At 43.8% G+C, this 15048-nt stretch overlaps 1 protein-coding gene across 3 annotated transcripts in view; it reads left to right on the plus strand.

Moving 5' to 3' along the window:
* Nucleotides 1-15048, plus strand: part of RAB6A (RAB6A, member RAS oncogene family) — a 99340-nt gene that overhangs the window by 66624 nt on the left and 17668 nt on the right. Inside the window, exons 4-8 of one of the 3 annotated variants that reach the window (XR_012157631.1) lie at nt 173-278; nt 2615-2726; nt 4135-4228; nt 4977-7469; nt 8375-9275. Coding sequence is in view for 2 of the 3 variants with exons in the window: in XM_073334607.1 (XP_073190708.1) it covers nt 2-107; nt 2615-2726; nt 4135-4228 (312 nt within the window). In the remaining variant the exon portion in view is untranslated. Of the gene's footprint in view, nt 1; nt 108-172; nt 279-2614; nt 2727-4134; nt 4229-4976; nt 7470-8374; nt 9276-15048 lie in introns of those variants that run through there. The other 2 variants (XM_073334607.1, XM_073334597.1) reach the window with 2 other exon arrangements.

Raw genomic sequence — 15048 nt, forward strand, 5'->3', positions numbered from 1 at the left:
GATCAGGTTGCAGCTGTGGGATACTGCGGGTCAGGAACGTTTCCGTAGCCTCATTCCCAGTTACATCCGTGACTCTGCTGCTGCTGTAGTAGTTTACGATATCACAAGTAGGTATATTGCACTGGGTTTGACCTTTTCTTATTTTTCTTGCTTGTTTGACTGATTTTGTTAGGTACGGTTGCAATTATGGGACACAGCAGGTCAAGAGCGGTTCAGGAGCTTGATTCCTAGCTACATTCGTGACTCCACTGTTGCAGTTGTTGTTTATGATATCACAAGTGAGTGGGGGGAATTCTGCATTTCTGATACTCTGCTCTGTCGTTCTCTAGCCTAGCTCTGCATGTCCTATCACACTCATGTGGTTGTTCTTCATACTGGCATGAACAGTGTTTCCTTTTACTGTCGTCAAGTTTTTGAAACCAGACACTTCTGATCACAGCTGTTTGTAGTAATGTATAAATGGACTTATGAATCTCCCTTGCTGAAAGAATACATTTATGACCCTTTCCTATCACATGGTTTGTCCCAAAGCCCTGAGCACTGGCTGGCCTAATCTCATCTGCTCTTCTTTTGGGTACCATCTCCATCTTTGACTTGGTCTCAAACACCTGAATCACTTGCTTGCATATCTTTGAATTTCCAAATTAGAGCTTTCCCATTGAGGCCGTTTGAGAACTGCAGCTTGCTTCATTCCATTGTCCCCAAAATCTGGGTGTGGGCTGGGGAAGGACATGCCACCTTTTTACCTTAATCGGTCACTTTCATTTTCTGGTATTTAAAGCTCCATGACTAAGGATTTAGCCTTTTAATAATGTAGTCTTTCATTTCATAATAAGGTATATACACTTTTGAGGACTAAAATGTTAGTGCTTTTTCACCTCCACCCTGAAGACTGGTTTAAAAGGCCAGAACAACCCTCATTTATTGGCTTTTAATTTTTAAAGAGCAATAATTTTGTTAAAGGAGAATTAAACCTTCAGAAGATTTTTTCCATTTTAAATCAGTAGTGACTGGATTAAATAGTCTGATTCTACCCAAATCCAAACAGGGCTTCTCCTTTTATTCATAAATACTCTAGTAGATTATAGCAAGAATAAGGGCTTCCCTTGTAAACTTATTTAATTGTTATAAACATTTTAAATTGAGCTAAAATTGCACGATAGTTGTGAATTTTGGACTTCTCTTCTGACCTCGTGATTATTGCTAAGTACTAAAGCAAAGCTTTATGCCATTAAGTTGCTGGCAAGTCTTAACCATCGAAGACTTACAGTATTTCACTGTACCATTACAAAGCCAACAGTTACCACAGAGATCTCCTTATTTAAGTGTAGGCAGATACTTTGGCATCTCGGTGATCGTAGGTTTGGTACGTTAACTGTTAAATTGAATGGTACTGCAGTTGATATTGTTAGGAACACAGCTTTGCAAACAAGGTTATTGTATATTCATTAGTTAATGCCTATTTCCTAGAATCTTGTTTTGCAGCTTAGATGTTCATTATCTATTCTTCTAAAGCTGCTGGAATCTGGAAGGGGCTTTTAGTTAGAAAAGAGCCAAAGGATCCTTTTATGTATGTTTGTATGTAAACAGTTCTGAACTTCTTTTGAGGTCAGTGATCAACCCAACAAGGGTGGCTAGTAATTATATAAGCCAAATATTCCTAGGAGAACAAGCCTAAAACTAGTGATCACAAAATGAGTAAGCAACACAGTGTATAATTGCTGTTAAACGCTTTTTAAAAGCCTTGAAACAGTAGGGCCCTCTTACCAATGCGCATATTCAGTATTTTTCAAATCATGAGTAGTACAGATTAAATAGCAAAGTTGTTATGCCCCCATTCCGTATATAAAATAGGCTCAACTACAGCCTGGTGTAAGTGTCTACACTACAGTGGAGCCCCCGCTGATGTAAGTTGCCAACTAAATTGACTTAACTCCACCTCTGTGAGAGCCATAGCACTTATGTTGATGTAGTAGGGCGACGCAGTGTCTGTGTAGACACTGCGTTACTTACATCACCTGTTGGCTCCCAGCCCCGTGTGGGGCTAACAGCCAGAGCCCTCACCACCCTAGCATTGACAACCTGAGCTGTCAGCACCAGGGCTGTGGGGCTCCAGCGGTCAGTGCCTCACAATGCCCTACTTCAGTCTGTGGAAACTCCTGGTGAGGGATGAGCACCACTGACAGAAGGAGCGTGGTGTGAATGTGAACCTCCACTTTAATTACTGCGGTGGCTGTACGTTGACTCAGTTTTGTAGTGTAGGCAAGCCCTTAGTTCAATAAAGTAAAATAATAACAGTTCTTTAAAAGTAATAATAAAAAACTCTTCATAATGTGCACCCTGGTACTAAAAGTCCACTTATAATTGGATAGATGAAGTTCAATTACAGGTGCATTTAAAGCCAAAGGGTAAAATCCAAGACCCACTGAAATAAATAACAAAACTCCCATTGACTTCATTGGGGTCAGGATTGCATCCATTGATTCTACATAGCCCTAATGTACCAATTACCAGAGAATGTGAGGCTTTTAGTCAAGATTTATGGCTGTATTGGCAGTGATCTGGGAAGAACATTTTACAGTGACACTCATCTTTGTCCACTCTTCCTTACTAGATGTAAACTCATTCCAGCAAACCACAAAATGGATTGATGATGTCAGAACGGAAAGGGGCAGTGATGTCATCATTATGCTAGTGGGAAATAAAACAGATCTAGCAGATAAGAGGTACGGAGAAATAATTCTTCTTAATTATATGGTCAATTTGCTGTTCATTTCGCGGAGAAAGCTCTGTTTAAAGTGATTCTGTTATTTTTGGCCCAAAATCTAGTTTGTTTAAATTATGCTGAAGCCAGATGTGACTAGAAATTTCTTGATTTAAAAAAAAAAAAATCAGTTGACACTTTATTTAAACATTTCCTGGCTTGAGTGTGAGCCCACAGGACAGCATTGTGTGTGAGAACCAGAACCAGCATTATCTGCAAGAACCAGGAAGTGAAATTAACCAATCTAGCGTCAGTGTCCAAGCTGAGTGAAATGTAGAGTCAATAGCATCAGTGAAGGAGTAAACTAGATTTAAAACGTTTAATAATCTAGGTTTAGTGTATGTGACTAATTTAAATGATTATCTTGAATATTCCTTTAAACATTAGTTTGTTTTTAATGTTAAGATTAAAATCAAAACCATATTTAGAATTTTGTTTAAAAGAGCAGCTTCTGTTGAACGGAGTGATTTTTCTCTCTCCTGCCCCCCTTGTCATAACTACTGTAATTTTTTTAAGGGTAAGTTTTTTCAGACACACTGATACAAAGTTGCACTGGCATTTGGACATTCTGCTGCCTTGCTACAGTGGATTTATGCTAATCTCTCCATACAAAGTGGTACAAAAGAGTGTCTTTTTAAAACATAAACACATAATAGCAGTATGTCCTTCTGAACATGACAATATTCTAGTAACAGACTTGGTTAAAGTGTAAATTTCATGACATTAGCTTCCTGTGTGTCATAAATGGTGTATCATAAACTTGAGTTCAGGGAGAAGCTGGGTATATGTTGAGCACTTTAGGATATTTGTTTGGAAGATCTTTAGCTCCTTTCAACAAAATAGTTTTTAGTTGATTTAACTTAAATATTTTAAAAGTAGTTTTTTGATACTTTCAGGTTACATACAATTATTTTGAAAAAAGTTAAATAACCATATTAAGGTTTAGCTAAACAGGGCAATAATCGCTAGTTAGTGCAGCGTAAGAGCACTAATTCTTATCAAGCCATACAAGTGTTGTTTCCTGGCAAGAAATTTAGGAAATGGCCAGTGGCCACCTTGGCTTTATTACTGAAAAGCCAGAGAATCATAGAAACGTAGGGGCTGGAAGGGATCTTGAGAGGTCATCTCGTCCATCCGCCACATGCTGAGGCAGGATTGAGTATACGTAGGCCATTGCTGGCAGGTGCACTGTAGAAGCCCAGCTTGTATTCTGAAATATTGTGCCCTTCCTCTGGTGGTGACAGGAGACGGTACCTGGCAGGTATAATTACATGTGTGCTGGGACTGGGGAGACATCTCTTGGGGTGGAGGCAAAACCCTAATTGTCAGGATATTCCTATCTTTTGCTCTAATGTTTTTCTTTTCCCCAGGCAAGTGTCCATTGAGGAGGGAGAGAGGAAAGCCAAAGAGCTGAATGTAATGTTCATTGAAACTAGTGCGAAAGCAGGATACAATGTAAAACAGGTAAGTGACATGGGGCAGTGTGTACTGTGCACTCAGTCTGCTGGAATATTTTTACATCCTGTGATGAACCAGGGTACAGCATGTTCCATGGTAGTGGAGATAAGCAAATTGGCCAAGGACTCTAGAGGAACATCCACTCTTCAGTCCGCAGACAGCACTTCTGGGGGATTTTTAGCTGTCATTTGAAAGACCCACCTATAGTAAAATGCTTGAAACCTCATTTATTCACTTTGAAAGGGTGGATGATTTGTCTGGGGTTGGAACCATAGGACTCTGGGTATTCAAAAGCTGATTGGACTAGCTGGAATGGTTGAAAGTGTGGGAAGTCTGGGGTCTCTGACGCTGATTTGCTCTGGGACCGTGGACAAGTCAGTCTGACTACATTTCACCATGGGCAAAACAGGAAGAATAATTAAGCTTCACCAATGATAGTTATTTGGAAGACACTATAAGTGTGAATGATCATTCTCTGACCTCCAGCTCATCCCCTCCAACTATGGAGTGATAGACTTTCAAGTTGGGAAAGGTAATCTAACAGCTTTCTGCAGTGCGGCAGCATTCAGTTTTATGTTGCAAGATGAGTTTCTGCCTTTTTAAATGCTGAACTGCCAAATGAAGTTCTTTCTGCCTGGTCTATTGAAGATAAATTTTCCATTTGCCAAATAGCTAATCAGCCTAAGCAATAAACAGCACTAACCTTGTGTTTACATGCAATAACATCCTTTTTTGTTTTTTCCTGCCCATGTAGGCAAATATGCGTAATTGCAGAATGTGAACAAAGGGCTAGAGCCACTCATGTTCACTCAGAGGCAAGAGCAAAGATGGAGTATGGTGACACAATTGCTTTATTGACTTGGCATTTCTCTAATATTGCCTATTGCCTCTAAGATACTTGACAAACAGTCCCATGGTGAAGGGCAGTGAGTTGTTAAAAGATGTAGAACTTTCCTATTGAGACATCTAGGAATAAAACTGCAAAGCAGCTAATGTATGAAGCGCAGAATAATCAATGTACATTAATAATCGTATAACCCTATTGTAGCAACTTACTGCACAATTATATACTCTAGTCTTGTATACACTGTGTATCCAAATTAATGTGTCAAATACTAAATGCCCCCTGCACACCAAACGGTAACTTACTACATAATCTTATACTGGTAGTTAGCTTGCTACATGATTTCAGTGTTAAAAACATGGTAAGAAATCAAGCTGTGCTGCTATATTTCAAATCTCTGGTTTCACGTGGTCTTGTCAAACACAAAATACTTAAGTAAAATAGAATATAAGTGACCATGCAGGAGTCGAACAAACATCATTCAGCAAACAGAGTTTGGCTTCCAACCAAAGGCTCAAAGGAGATTGTACAGGAAGTGTTGAATATTCTGAAGTGGTTATTTAGGAAGGGGCTGCCTATTGGAGGATGCAGGTTTCACTGCTAATGAGGAATGGTGGTGACCACTGACTTTTTCTTGTGTGTGGTGTGGTGGTGGGGGGATGGGGATCCTCTGGACATACCCAATTTGTACTCACCTCAAGGTTACTGTGACTCCCTGTCCAGGCTAGGAAGACAGCACATGTCTCCAAGAGCTAGCTAACTAACTGTGTTGGAGCGGGACATCTGGGTCCTCAGTGCAGTTATGATAACTCAGAGAAGCCATTGGATAAATAAGTCTTTTACAGCATGTGTCTGGGCTTCATCTGGGCATAGATCTCGCATGAACAAATGACACGAGGTGCAACTAAAATATGCACTTAATGAGGTGACCACAGTGTATGTCATTAAGGTGGTGGTAGATCCATTTAATGCATTATGTGAGGGCAAGCTTTAGCTTTTTGTACTGTTCAGGAACTTTACTGATGGGATTGTCAGCACAAAGGCTAATTCTCCAGTTGTAGCCCCTTCCCTGAAAGAGAATTTTAAGAAACATATCAAAGATTCTGTGCAATCAAATGCTTTTAATTTCTTAATTGCTAGACAATTTGTAAAACTAACAATTTTTGTTTTATTTTCTGAAAAAGATTCAAAGGCTCATCATCAATAGGATGTTTCTTTAAACTATTGAATAAACTAAAGATTTTGGGATGCAGCGGAGTTTTTGTTTAGTATTGTATTCAGCAAATCACAATGGGTGGTTTTAAATCACTGGAGGCTGTTGCATGGCATTGGGTGCCATCATAATACAGATTAATAATTCATACACCTGTCAAATTTTCATGTGGAAATGGACAGAGGAAAGCTTAAGTGAGCTCTAGCTATAAGTGAAGTTAGTATAAGCAAGTACACTCAGATGGGCACTTGACAAGAACTTACACCTGGTCTACACTACGAGTTTAGGTCAAATTTAGCAGCATTATCTCGATTTAACCCTGCACCCGTCCATACAACGAAGCCCTTTTTTCAACTTAAAGGGCTCTTAAAATCAATTTCTTTACTCCACCGCCGACGATGGGATTAGCGCTGAAATCAGCCTTGCCTGGTCGAATTTGAGGTACTGTGGACGCAATTCGACGGTATTGGCCTCCCGGGAGCTATCCCACAGTGCTCAGTTGTGACCGCTCTGGACAGCACTCTCAACTCAGATGCACTGGTCTGGTATACAGGAAAAGGCCCTCAAATTTTTGAATCTCATTTCCTGTTTGGCCAACATGGCGAGCTCACCTGCACAGGTCACCATGCAGAGCTCATCATCACAGGAGACCATGCAGTCCCAGAACTGCCAAAGAGCTCCAGCATGGACCGAACAGGAGGTACAGGATCTGATCGCTGTACAGGGAGACGAATCCGTGCTGGCAGAACTCCGTTCGAAAAGACAAAATGCCAAAATATTTGAAAAAATCTCCAATGGCATGAAGGACAGAGGCTATAACAAGGACCTGCAGCAGTGCCGCGTGAAAATTAAGGAGCTTGGGCAAGCCTACCAAAAAACCAGAGAGGCAAACGGCCGCTCTGGTTCAGAGCCCCAGACATGCCGCTTCTATGCATGCCATTCTAGGGGGTGCAGCCACCACTACCCCAACCCTGTGCTTTGACGCTGTCCAAGGAGTGGGAGACAACGGAAGTGGGTTCTGGGGGCAAGGAAGATGAGGAGGAGGTTGTAGATAGCTCACAGCAAGGAAGCGGAGAAACCTGTTTCCCCAACAGCCAGGATCTGTTTCTCACCTTGGACCTGGACCCCAGTACCCCCTGAACACACCCAACGTGGGCTCCCGGACACTGAATGCGGAGAAGGGACCTCTGGTGAGTGTACCTTTGTAAATTTTATATATGGTTTAAAAGCAAGCGTGTTTAATGATTAATTTGCCATGGCATTCGCAGCCAGTACAGCTACTGGAAAAGTCTGTTAACGTGTCTGGGGATGGAGTGGAAATCCTCCAGGGACATCTCCATAAAGCTCTCCTGGATGTACTAACAAAGTCTTTGCAAAAGATTTCTGGGGAGGGCAGCCTTATTCCGTCCTCAATGGTAGAACACTTTTTACCGCGCCAGGCCAGTAGCATGTAGTAGGGAATCATTGCAGAACAAAGCATTGCAGCGTATGGTCCTGGTGTTTGCTGGCATTCAAACAACATCCGTTCTTTATCTCTGTGTTACCCTCAGGAGAGTGATATCGTTCATGGTCACGTGGTTGAAAGAGGGTGGTTTTAGTAAGCGGACATTCAGAGGTGCCTGTTCCTGCTGGGCTGTTTGCCTGTGGCTGAACAGAAATCATCCCTGCTGTTAGCCGCGCGGTGGGGGAAGGGGTGAAGCCATCATCCCAGAGAATTTGGGGGGGAGGGGCTAGTTGGATTTGTGCTGCACGTGAACCCGGAAACCTCAGCCCCTCCTTTTAAATGGCCAACCCTTCTTCATATGGGAAATGAGGGCGCTGCTGTTTGAAACCAGTCCCACTTGTTATGAAGGTTAAAGAACCCAAAAGACTGTGGCTTATCATGGCTTCCTGCAAGCTGAATTCTGCTGCTCAGCCCTGCGTGTGTGATCTCTCTCACCAAACCAGCATACCCTCAATAAGAGGCAAAATGCAACCTTGTAATGAAAGCACATGTGCTATGTAATGTTAACAGCAAGGTTCACTGTGGAGGAGTGTACCCATTGTTCTATAAAATGTCTTTGACTACCACTCTCCCTTTTTTTTCCTCCACCAGCTGCATATGTTTCTCCTTCCCAGAGGCTAGCGAAGATTAGAAGGCGAAAAAAACGCACTCGTGATGAAACGTTCATGTTCTCTGACCTCATGCTGTCCTCCCACACTGACAGAGCACAGCAAAATACGTGGAGGCAGACAATCTGAGTGCAGGAAAACACAATATGACCGCGAGGAGGGGTGGCAGGCTGAAGATGGTAGGTGGCGTCAGCTTGCTGAAAGAAGGCAGGAGTCAATGCTCAGGCTGCTGGAGGATCAAACTCATATGCTGCAGCATATGGTTGAGCTTCAGGAAAGGCAGCAGGAGCACAGACCACCGCTACAGCCCCTGTGTAACCAACCGCCTTCCTCCCCAAGTTCCATGGCCTCCTCACCCAGACGCCCAAGAACACAGTAGGGGTTCCTCTGGCCACCCAGCCACTCCACCCCAGAGGATTGCCCAAGCAACAGAAGGCTGGTATTCAGTATGTTTTAAAGTGCTGCGTGGCCTTGTCTTTCCCTCCTCCACCACCCCTCCTGGGCTACCTGGGCAGTTATCCCCCTCTTTGTGTGATGAGTAAATAAAGAATGCATGAATGTGAAGCAATAATTACTTTATTGCCTCTGCAAGTGGTGATCGAAGCCGGGAGGGGAAGGTGCTTAGCTTACAGGAAAATAGAGCGAACCCAGGGGGTGGGGAGGTTTCCATCAAGGAGAAGCAAACAGAACTTTCACACCGTAGCCTGGCCATTCCTGAAACCGGTTTTCAAAGCTTCTCTTATGCGCATCGCGCCTTCCTGTACTCTTCTAACAGCCCTGGTGTCTGGCTGCACATAATCAGTGGCCAGGCAATTTGCCTCAACCTCCCACTGTGCCATAAACATCTCCCCCTTACTCTCTCAGATATTGTGGAGCGCACAGCAAGCAGTAATAACAATGGGAATATTCGCAAAAAGAAAAGGAGTACTTGTGGCACCTTAGAGACTAACCAATTTATTTGAGCATGAAGTGAGCTGTAGCTCACGAAAGCTCATGCTCAAATAAATTGGTTAGTCTCTAAGGTGCCACAAGTACTCCTTTTCTTTTTGCGAATACAGACTAACACGGCTGTTCCAATGGGAATATTGGTTTCGCTGAGGTCTAACTGAGTCAGTAAACTGCGTCAGCGAGCTTTTAAACGCCCAAATGAACATTCTACCACCATTCGGCACTTGTTCAGCCTATAGTTGAACAGCTCCTGACTACTGTCCAGGGTGCCTGAGTATGGCTTCATGAGCCATGGCATTAAGGGGTAGGCTGGGTCCCCAAGGATAACTATAGGCATTTCAACATCCCCAACTGTTGTTTTCTGGTCTGGAAAGTAAGTCCCTTGCTGCAGCTGTTGAAACAGACCAGAGATCCTGAAGATGCGAGCGTCATGTACCTTTCCCAGCCATCCCATGTGGATGTTGGTGAAACGTCCCTTGTGATCCACCAGTGCTTGCAGCACCATTGAAAAGTACCCCTTTCAGTTTATGTACTCGCTGCCTTGGTGCCAAGATAGGGATATGGGTTCCGTCTAAGGCCCCACCACAGTTAGGGAATCCCATTGCAGCAAAGCCATCCACTATGACCTGCACATTTCCCAGAGTCACTACCCTTGATAGCAGCAGCTCAGTGATAGCGTTGGCTACTTGCATCTCAGCAGCTCCCACAGTAGATTTGCCAACTCCAAATTGATTCCCGACTGACCGGTAACTATCTGGCGTTGCAAGCTTCCACAGGGCTATTGCCACTCACTTCTCAACTGTGAGGGCTGCTCTCATCTTGGTATTCTTGCGCTTCAGGGCAGGGGAAAGCAAGTTACAAAGTTCCATGAAAGTGCCCTTACGCATGCGAAAGTTTTGCAGCCACTGGGAATCGTCCCAGACCCGCAACACTATGCGGTCCCACCACTCTGTGCTTGTTTCCTGGGCCCAGAATCGGCGTTCCACGCCATGAACCTGCCCAACTGACACCATGATGTGGACATTGCAGGGGCCTGTGCTTTGTGAGAAGTCTATGTCCATGTCCTCATCACTCTTGTCACCACGCTGCAGTCGCCGCCTCCTCGCCTGGTTTTGCTTTTCTTGCAGGTTATGGTTCTGCATATCCTGCTGGATAATGCGCACAGTGTTTATAGTGCTCATAATTGCAGGCTCCATGTTCCCAGTACTACGGCATCTGCGCTGGAAAAAGACGCGAAATGATTGTCTGCCATTGCTCTGATGGAGGGAGGAGTGACTGACAGCATGGCTTACAGGGTTGGCTTACAGGGAATTAAAATCAACAAAGGAGGTGGCTTTGTATCAAGGAGAAACAGAATGGCCCCCTCAAGGATAGAACTCAAAACCCTGGGTTTAGCAGACTGTTAATTTCACAGAGGGACAGAGGAGAAAATGAACACAAAACAAATCTGGTCTATTTCTTGTTTTGGTCCACTTCATCTATCTTTATACATCTTGCTGGCAGCAGATGGTGCAGTACGACTTCTGGCCATCGTCATCTCCTGGGTGCTCATTAGAAGACAGTGCAGTAGGACTGCCGGCAGGACTGAATTGCCATGAGACGAAACTTAAAAGGGAGATGACCTGGCTGAGTCACTCCCATGTTTGCCCAGGCGCCCCTGACCGACCTCACAGAGGTTGGCTAAAAGAGCACCATGGAGTACGGCGACGATGGCTACCAGTCATACTGCACTGTCTGCTGCCAAAAGGCAATGAGCTGCTGCTGTGTAGCAATGCAGTACCGTGTCTGCCAGCACCCAGGAGACATACAGTGAGCTGAGCGGGCTCCATGCTTACTGTGGTATGGTGTCTGCACGGGTAACCCAGGAAAAACGTGGAACAATTGTCTGCCGTTGCTTTCACGGAGGGAGGGAGGGAAGGGAGTGCCTGACGATATGTACCCAGAAGCACCTGCGACAATGTTTTTGTCCCATCAGGCATTGGGATTTCTACCCAGAATTCAAATGCGTGGCAGAGACTGTGGGATAGCTACCCACAGTGCAATGCTCCAGAAGTCAATGGTTTCCTCGGTACTGTGGACGCACTCCGCCGACTAAATGCCAACTAAATGCACTTAGAGCATTTATGTGGGGACACACACAATTGACTGTATAAAAACGCTTTCTACAAAACCGACTTCTATAAATTTGACCTAATTTCGTAGTGTAGACATAGCCTTAGGAGGAATTGTTCTTTCTGTGGGAAGGAATTGTTTTTCTGTGTTCTTTCTTTGTAAAGCAGATAGGATTTAGATTTTTAGAGTCTTCAAGACAATTGAAGTTGCTGGGGTATGTCGTCAAAGCAAGCCCAGAAATGCTGCCTCAAAATCCAGTAAGTAGTTGTTGCTGAAGCAGGTCCCAAAAGGGAAGAGACAAGAAATAGCATTAGTCATTCAGTTTTCCATTTTCTTTACTGCTGCTTTCACTGAATGATCTCAGATTATTTTACTGAAATGTGAAAGAAATTCTTCCCCAGGCAAAATGGGAAAAGTTATGAACAGCACCTATGAATGGGTGCAATCCCTATGACCTTCTGCATGAATCACTATTCTTACTAAGATGGTATGAATGGGGGCAATCAAGGTTGACCTTCCCATGGCTGATAACTTCTGTTCATAATAATGTGATATGAGCTAGCTCTGCAGAATAATTACTGCCTTAATCTTCATACAGGAAGTTGATTCGAGTGGTAAATTACTTTAGTCCTGAAATGCGTATTTTGGATATGTATAACGAATTGCATTTATGTAAAATCCTAGATCAATCAGTACTTCATATCATGCGTTGAAGTAAAAATGAAGCCTAGAATAATGCAAATCGCTAATTTTCCCATTTTAGGATGGAAATTCACAGAAGATTTTAGCAGTACTCTTAATATGCCGGTTTGGTACAAAACATGGTGCCCGGTTGCATTGATTAGGGAATGTGAACTAATCTTTGTCTACTCAAACTGTTGTAACATAAGACAGTTTTTAACTCTGTTACAATTTTGAATGTAAATTGTCAATACCTCCTTCAGAAGCCTATGTGTCAGGCACCACAGTCATTCCTGAAGGGCTGGCAAGTTAGTCCTGCTTCCAGCCTGTCTTTTCAGGGCAAAGTCCTGTTCCAATATCTAAACCCTTCATTAAGCCTGAAGCCAGACTGCTAAGTTTAAGGCTGGCACAGTGGATGACCTTGGAACACAACTTTGCAAACAAGGTTATTTGGACACAGACAAACTTCCGTTCTTGTACTAGTAGATCTTTCAGTGGCTTTCCATACCTTTGACTATAAGGTGTTGACTTAAATACAATATGTAGTAGGAGTTAATGGAACGGCGGTTAGCTGGATCCTTTCAGATCCCTGAAATTCATGGTGGGCCCCTACTTCTATTCCTTAAGGCGTCACATGTAGCACTCTATATGTTGAGTACTTTCATCCATCCTCTCCAGCATATACCTCACATTGAGACACCATGAATTCGTGTCACTAATATATTTGGATGATACTGCACTGTGAGTCCTTCTCAAAGCACCCAGTCTCATAAGTCTTATTGGTTGAGCAAGTGTCTGGAAGTGACAGTTGGTTCAAACTTACCCTCACTTATTCTAGGATAGGTTAAGAAGGAAATATTTTGGAATCTATCCCATACAATAAACTCATGGATCAAGAGCATCAGCTTCTGGTTGTTAAGAGCAGGGTGTCACAGCGGTCATGCTGAATTTTAATGCTATCCAAATTGTTTGTTCTCCGTACTTGGGCACTGTGATAGATGCCTTACAAACCTTTACAATGGTTCAGAAGTGGTATTTGCCCTGTATGTTTTGAAACAATTGTTGAAATATAGCGGGTAAGAAGCTTAATCTCTCATTCCACCAGGGCAGACTAATGGGTAATGACAGGAGACTGCAGCCCCGAGACTTTGCTCTTAACTTCAGTCACTCCTAGTGTACCTACTTTTGTGCTTTGACCTCTTGTTTGTTCTATGTTCCTGGAAAGCAGTGAAGAGTTGGAAGAGTGAAGAGTTGATGCAGAGAATGGGCTCATTGCAACCATCATGCAGCTACAGAGGTCCCTTGCTCCATAGTGTGCCACTAGAATGCTGTGGGGTTGCCACATCTCATGGCTGCTCTCTGGCAGTGAGCTCCCTGCCTCTTCCACCAGAGAAATGCAGGGAGTGGGTTCTCGGGACCTGAGTATGGCAGTCTGGCTCAGCTGTACTTATGTAATGTTCAAGACAAGGACAGAATTGACCTCCTAGCTTCCCCTTCCAAAGAGACTTTGTGGTGCTCCCCTTCCAAAGTAGTGGCTTTCCCCCTTCAGGACCTAAAACCCCATTTGGTCTCCAGGAAAAGAAAGGAAACATGAGCCCACAGGAAAATAGTGCATTTAACAGAGGCTTCCTGTCTTGAGAAGAGGAGTGCAATGCATGTTGGTTAAGCCGAAAGCTTTGTTCTCCAGTGGTTCATAAGCAATCAAGTACCTGACTTGATTCAGAGGAATCTGGGGCAGTCGGAGGTACAACTGTTTGCAGTCAACTCGAACAGGTGGAAAAGGTTTGCACCAGCCGATAAACTAGCTTGGAAGACTGGGCACATGAGGCTTTTTCAGTTGCCTTGGTTCCACCTGGTGTTTGCATTTCCCCATCCTCATCCTGGGAACAGCTCTAATAAAGAAGCTGATGGGCCAAGTCTCGTCCATTCTCCTAGCTGCAGTTTCCACCAAGACTGTTTCTCTCTCAGGCATCTATTCTACTCCCAGATCTGTTAGTTCAGGGCCCTCTCCAGACATGCAGGTGCAGATTTCAAAAGGTATTTAGGCACCTAACTCCTGTTAAAATCAGTGGGAGCTAGGCTCCTAAATACCTTTAAAAATCTGAGCTCCAGTCTCTATGCATGTGACACTCCTCCTGGCTTGGGAAAGGAGGATATCTGAAGGAAAACGGGATGGTGAGCAGCGTTTCAGACACCCTTCTGGCTTGAGGGATGCTCTATTTCAATAGCATGTTAGAATGTTGGTAAGGGTGCTTCCTGCTGTTAAAGTAGTTACTTCAGAGCAAAACTGTCCCTTCTGCTGATCTAGAATTCCTCTAAGTGAGTTTCAGCAAAGCCCCCCAAATTTCTTGTAAATTCAGGGGGGGGCACTTCAGGATTAAGGGGAGGCTGGATTGCTTGCTTAGATTTAACAATTCTGCCCTACTGCAAAATTCTCTTTTATTTGTTCTATTTGCTGGCACAAGCAGCTCTATAAAAGGCTTTGAGATTCGTGCTCTCCAGGGTGTATGTGACAGACTCTTACAAATCAGCAAGCCAACTGAGCCCAGAGTACATTAGGGTTCACTCCACTGGATCTGGTGAAGTCTCAGCAGAGACAGGGGAGGTCTCTGAAGAACTCTTACGGCAGCTATCTGGTACGTTTTACATATGTTCTCAAAGAACAACAGGCTGAGTGTGGCATCAGGTGATGTGGCATTTGACAGGATGGGTTTCTCATAGTAGTAGTTCAAGAACCACAGCCCCATGGGGTAGCCCCATGAGGTAACCCTATTCTGTAGAATAGGCCAAGTCTAACAGTTCGGCACTTTCTCCCGTCCCTGTGATTCTTGTTCTTATATAATGGGGAAGAATAGCTCTGTCTCCTATCACTGTCCCTGTAGAATGAGACCTCTTCATAGTCGCTGTTCCCCTGGG

Source organism: Lepidochelys kempii, chromosome 1, assembly GCF_965140265.1.
Source record: "Lepidochelys kempii isolate rLepKem1 chromosome 1, rLepKem1.hap2, whole genome shotgun sequence".
Lineage (NCBI taxonomy): Eukaryota > Metazoa > Chordata > Testudines > Cheloniidae > Lepidochelys > Lepidochelys kempii.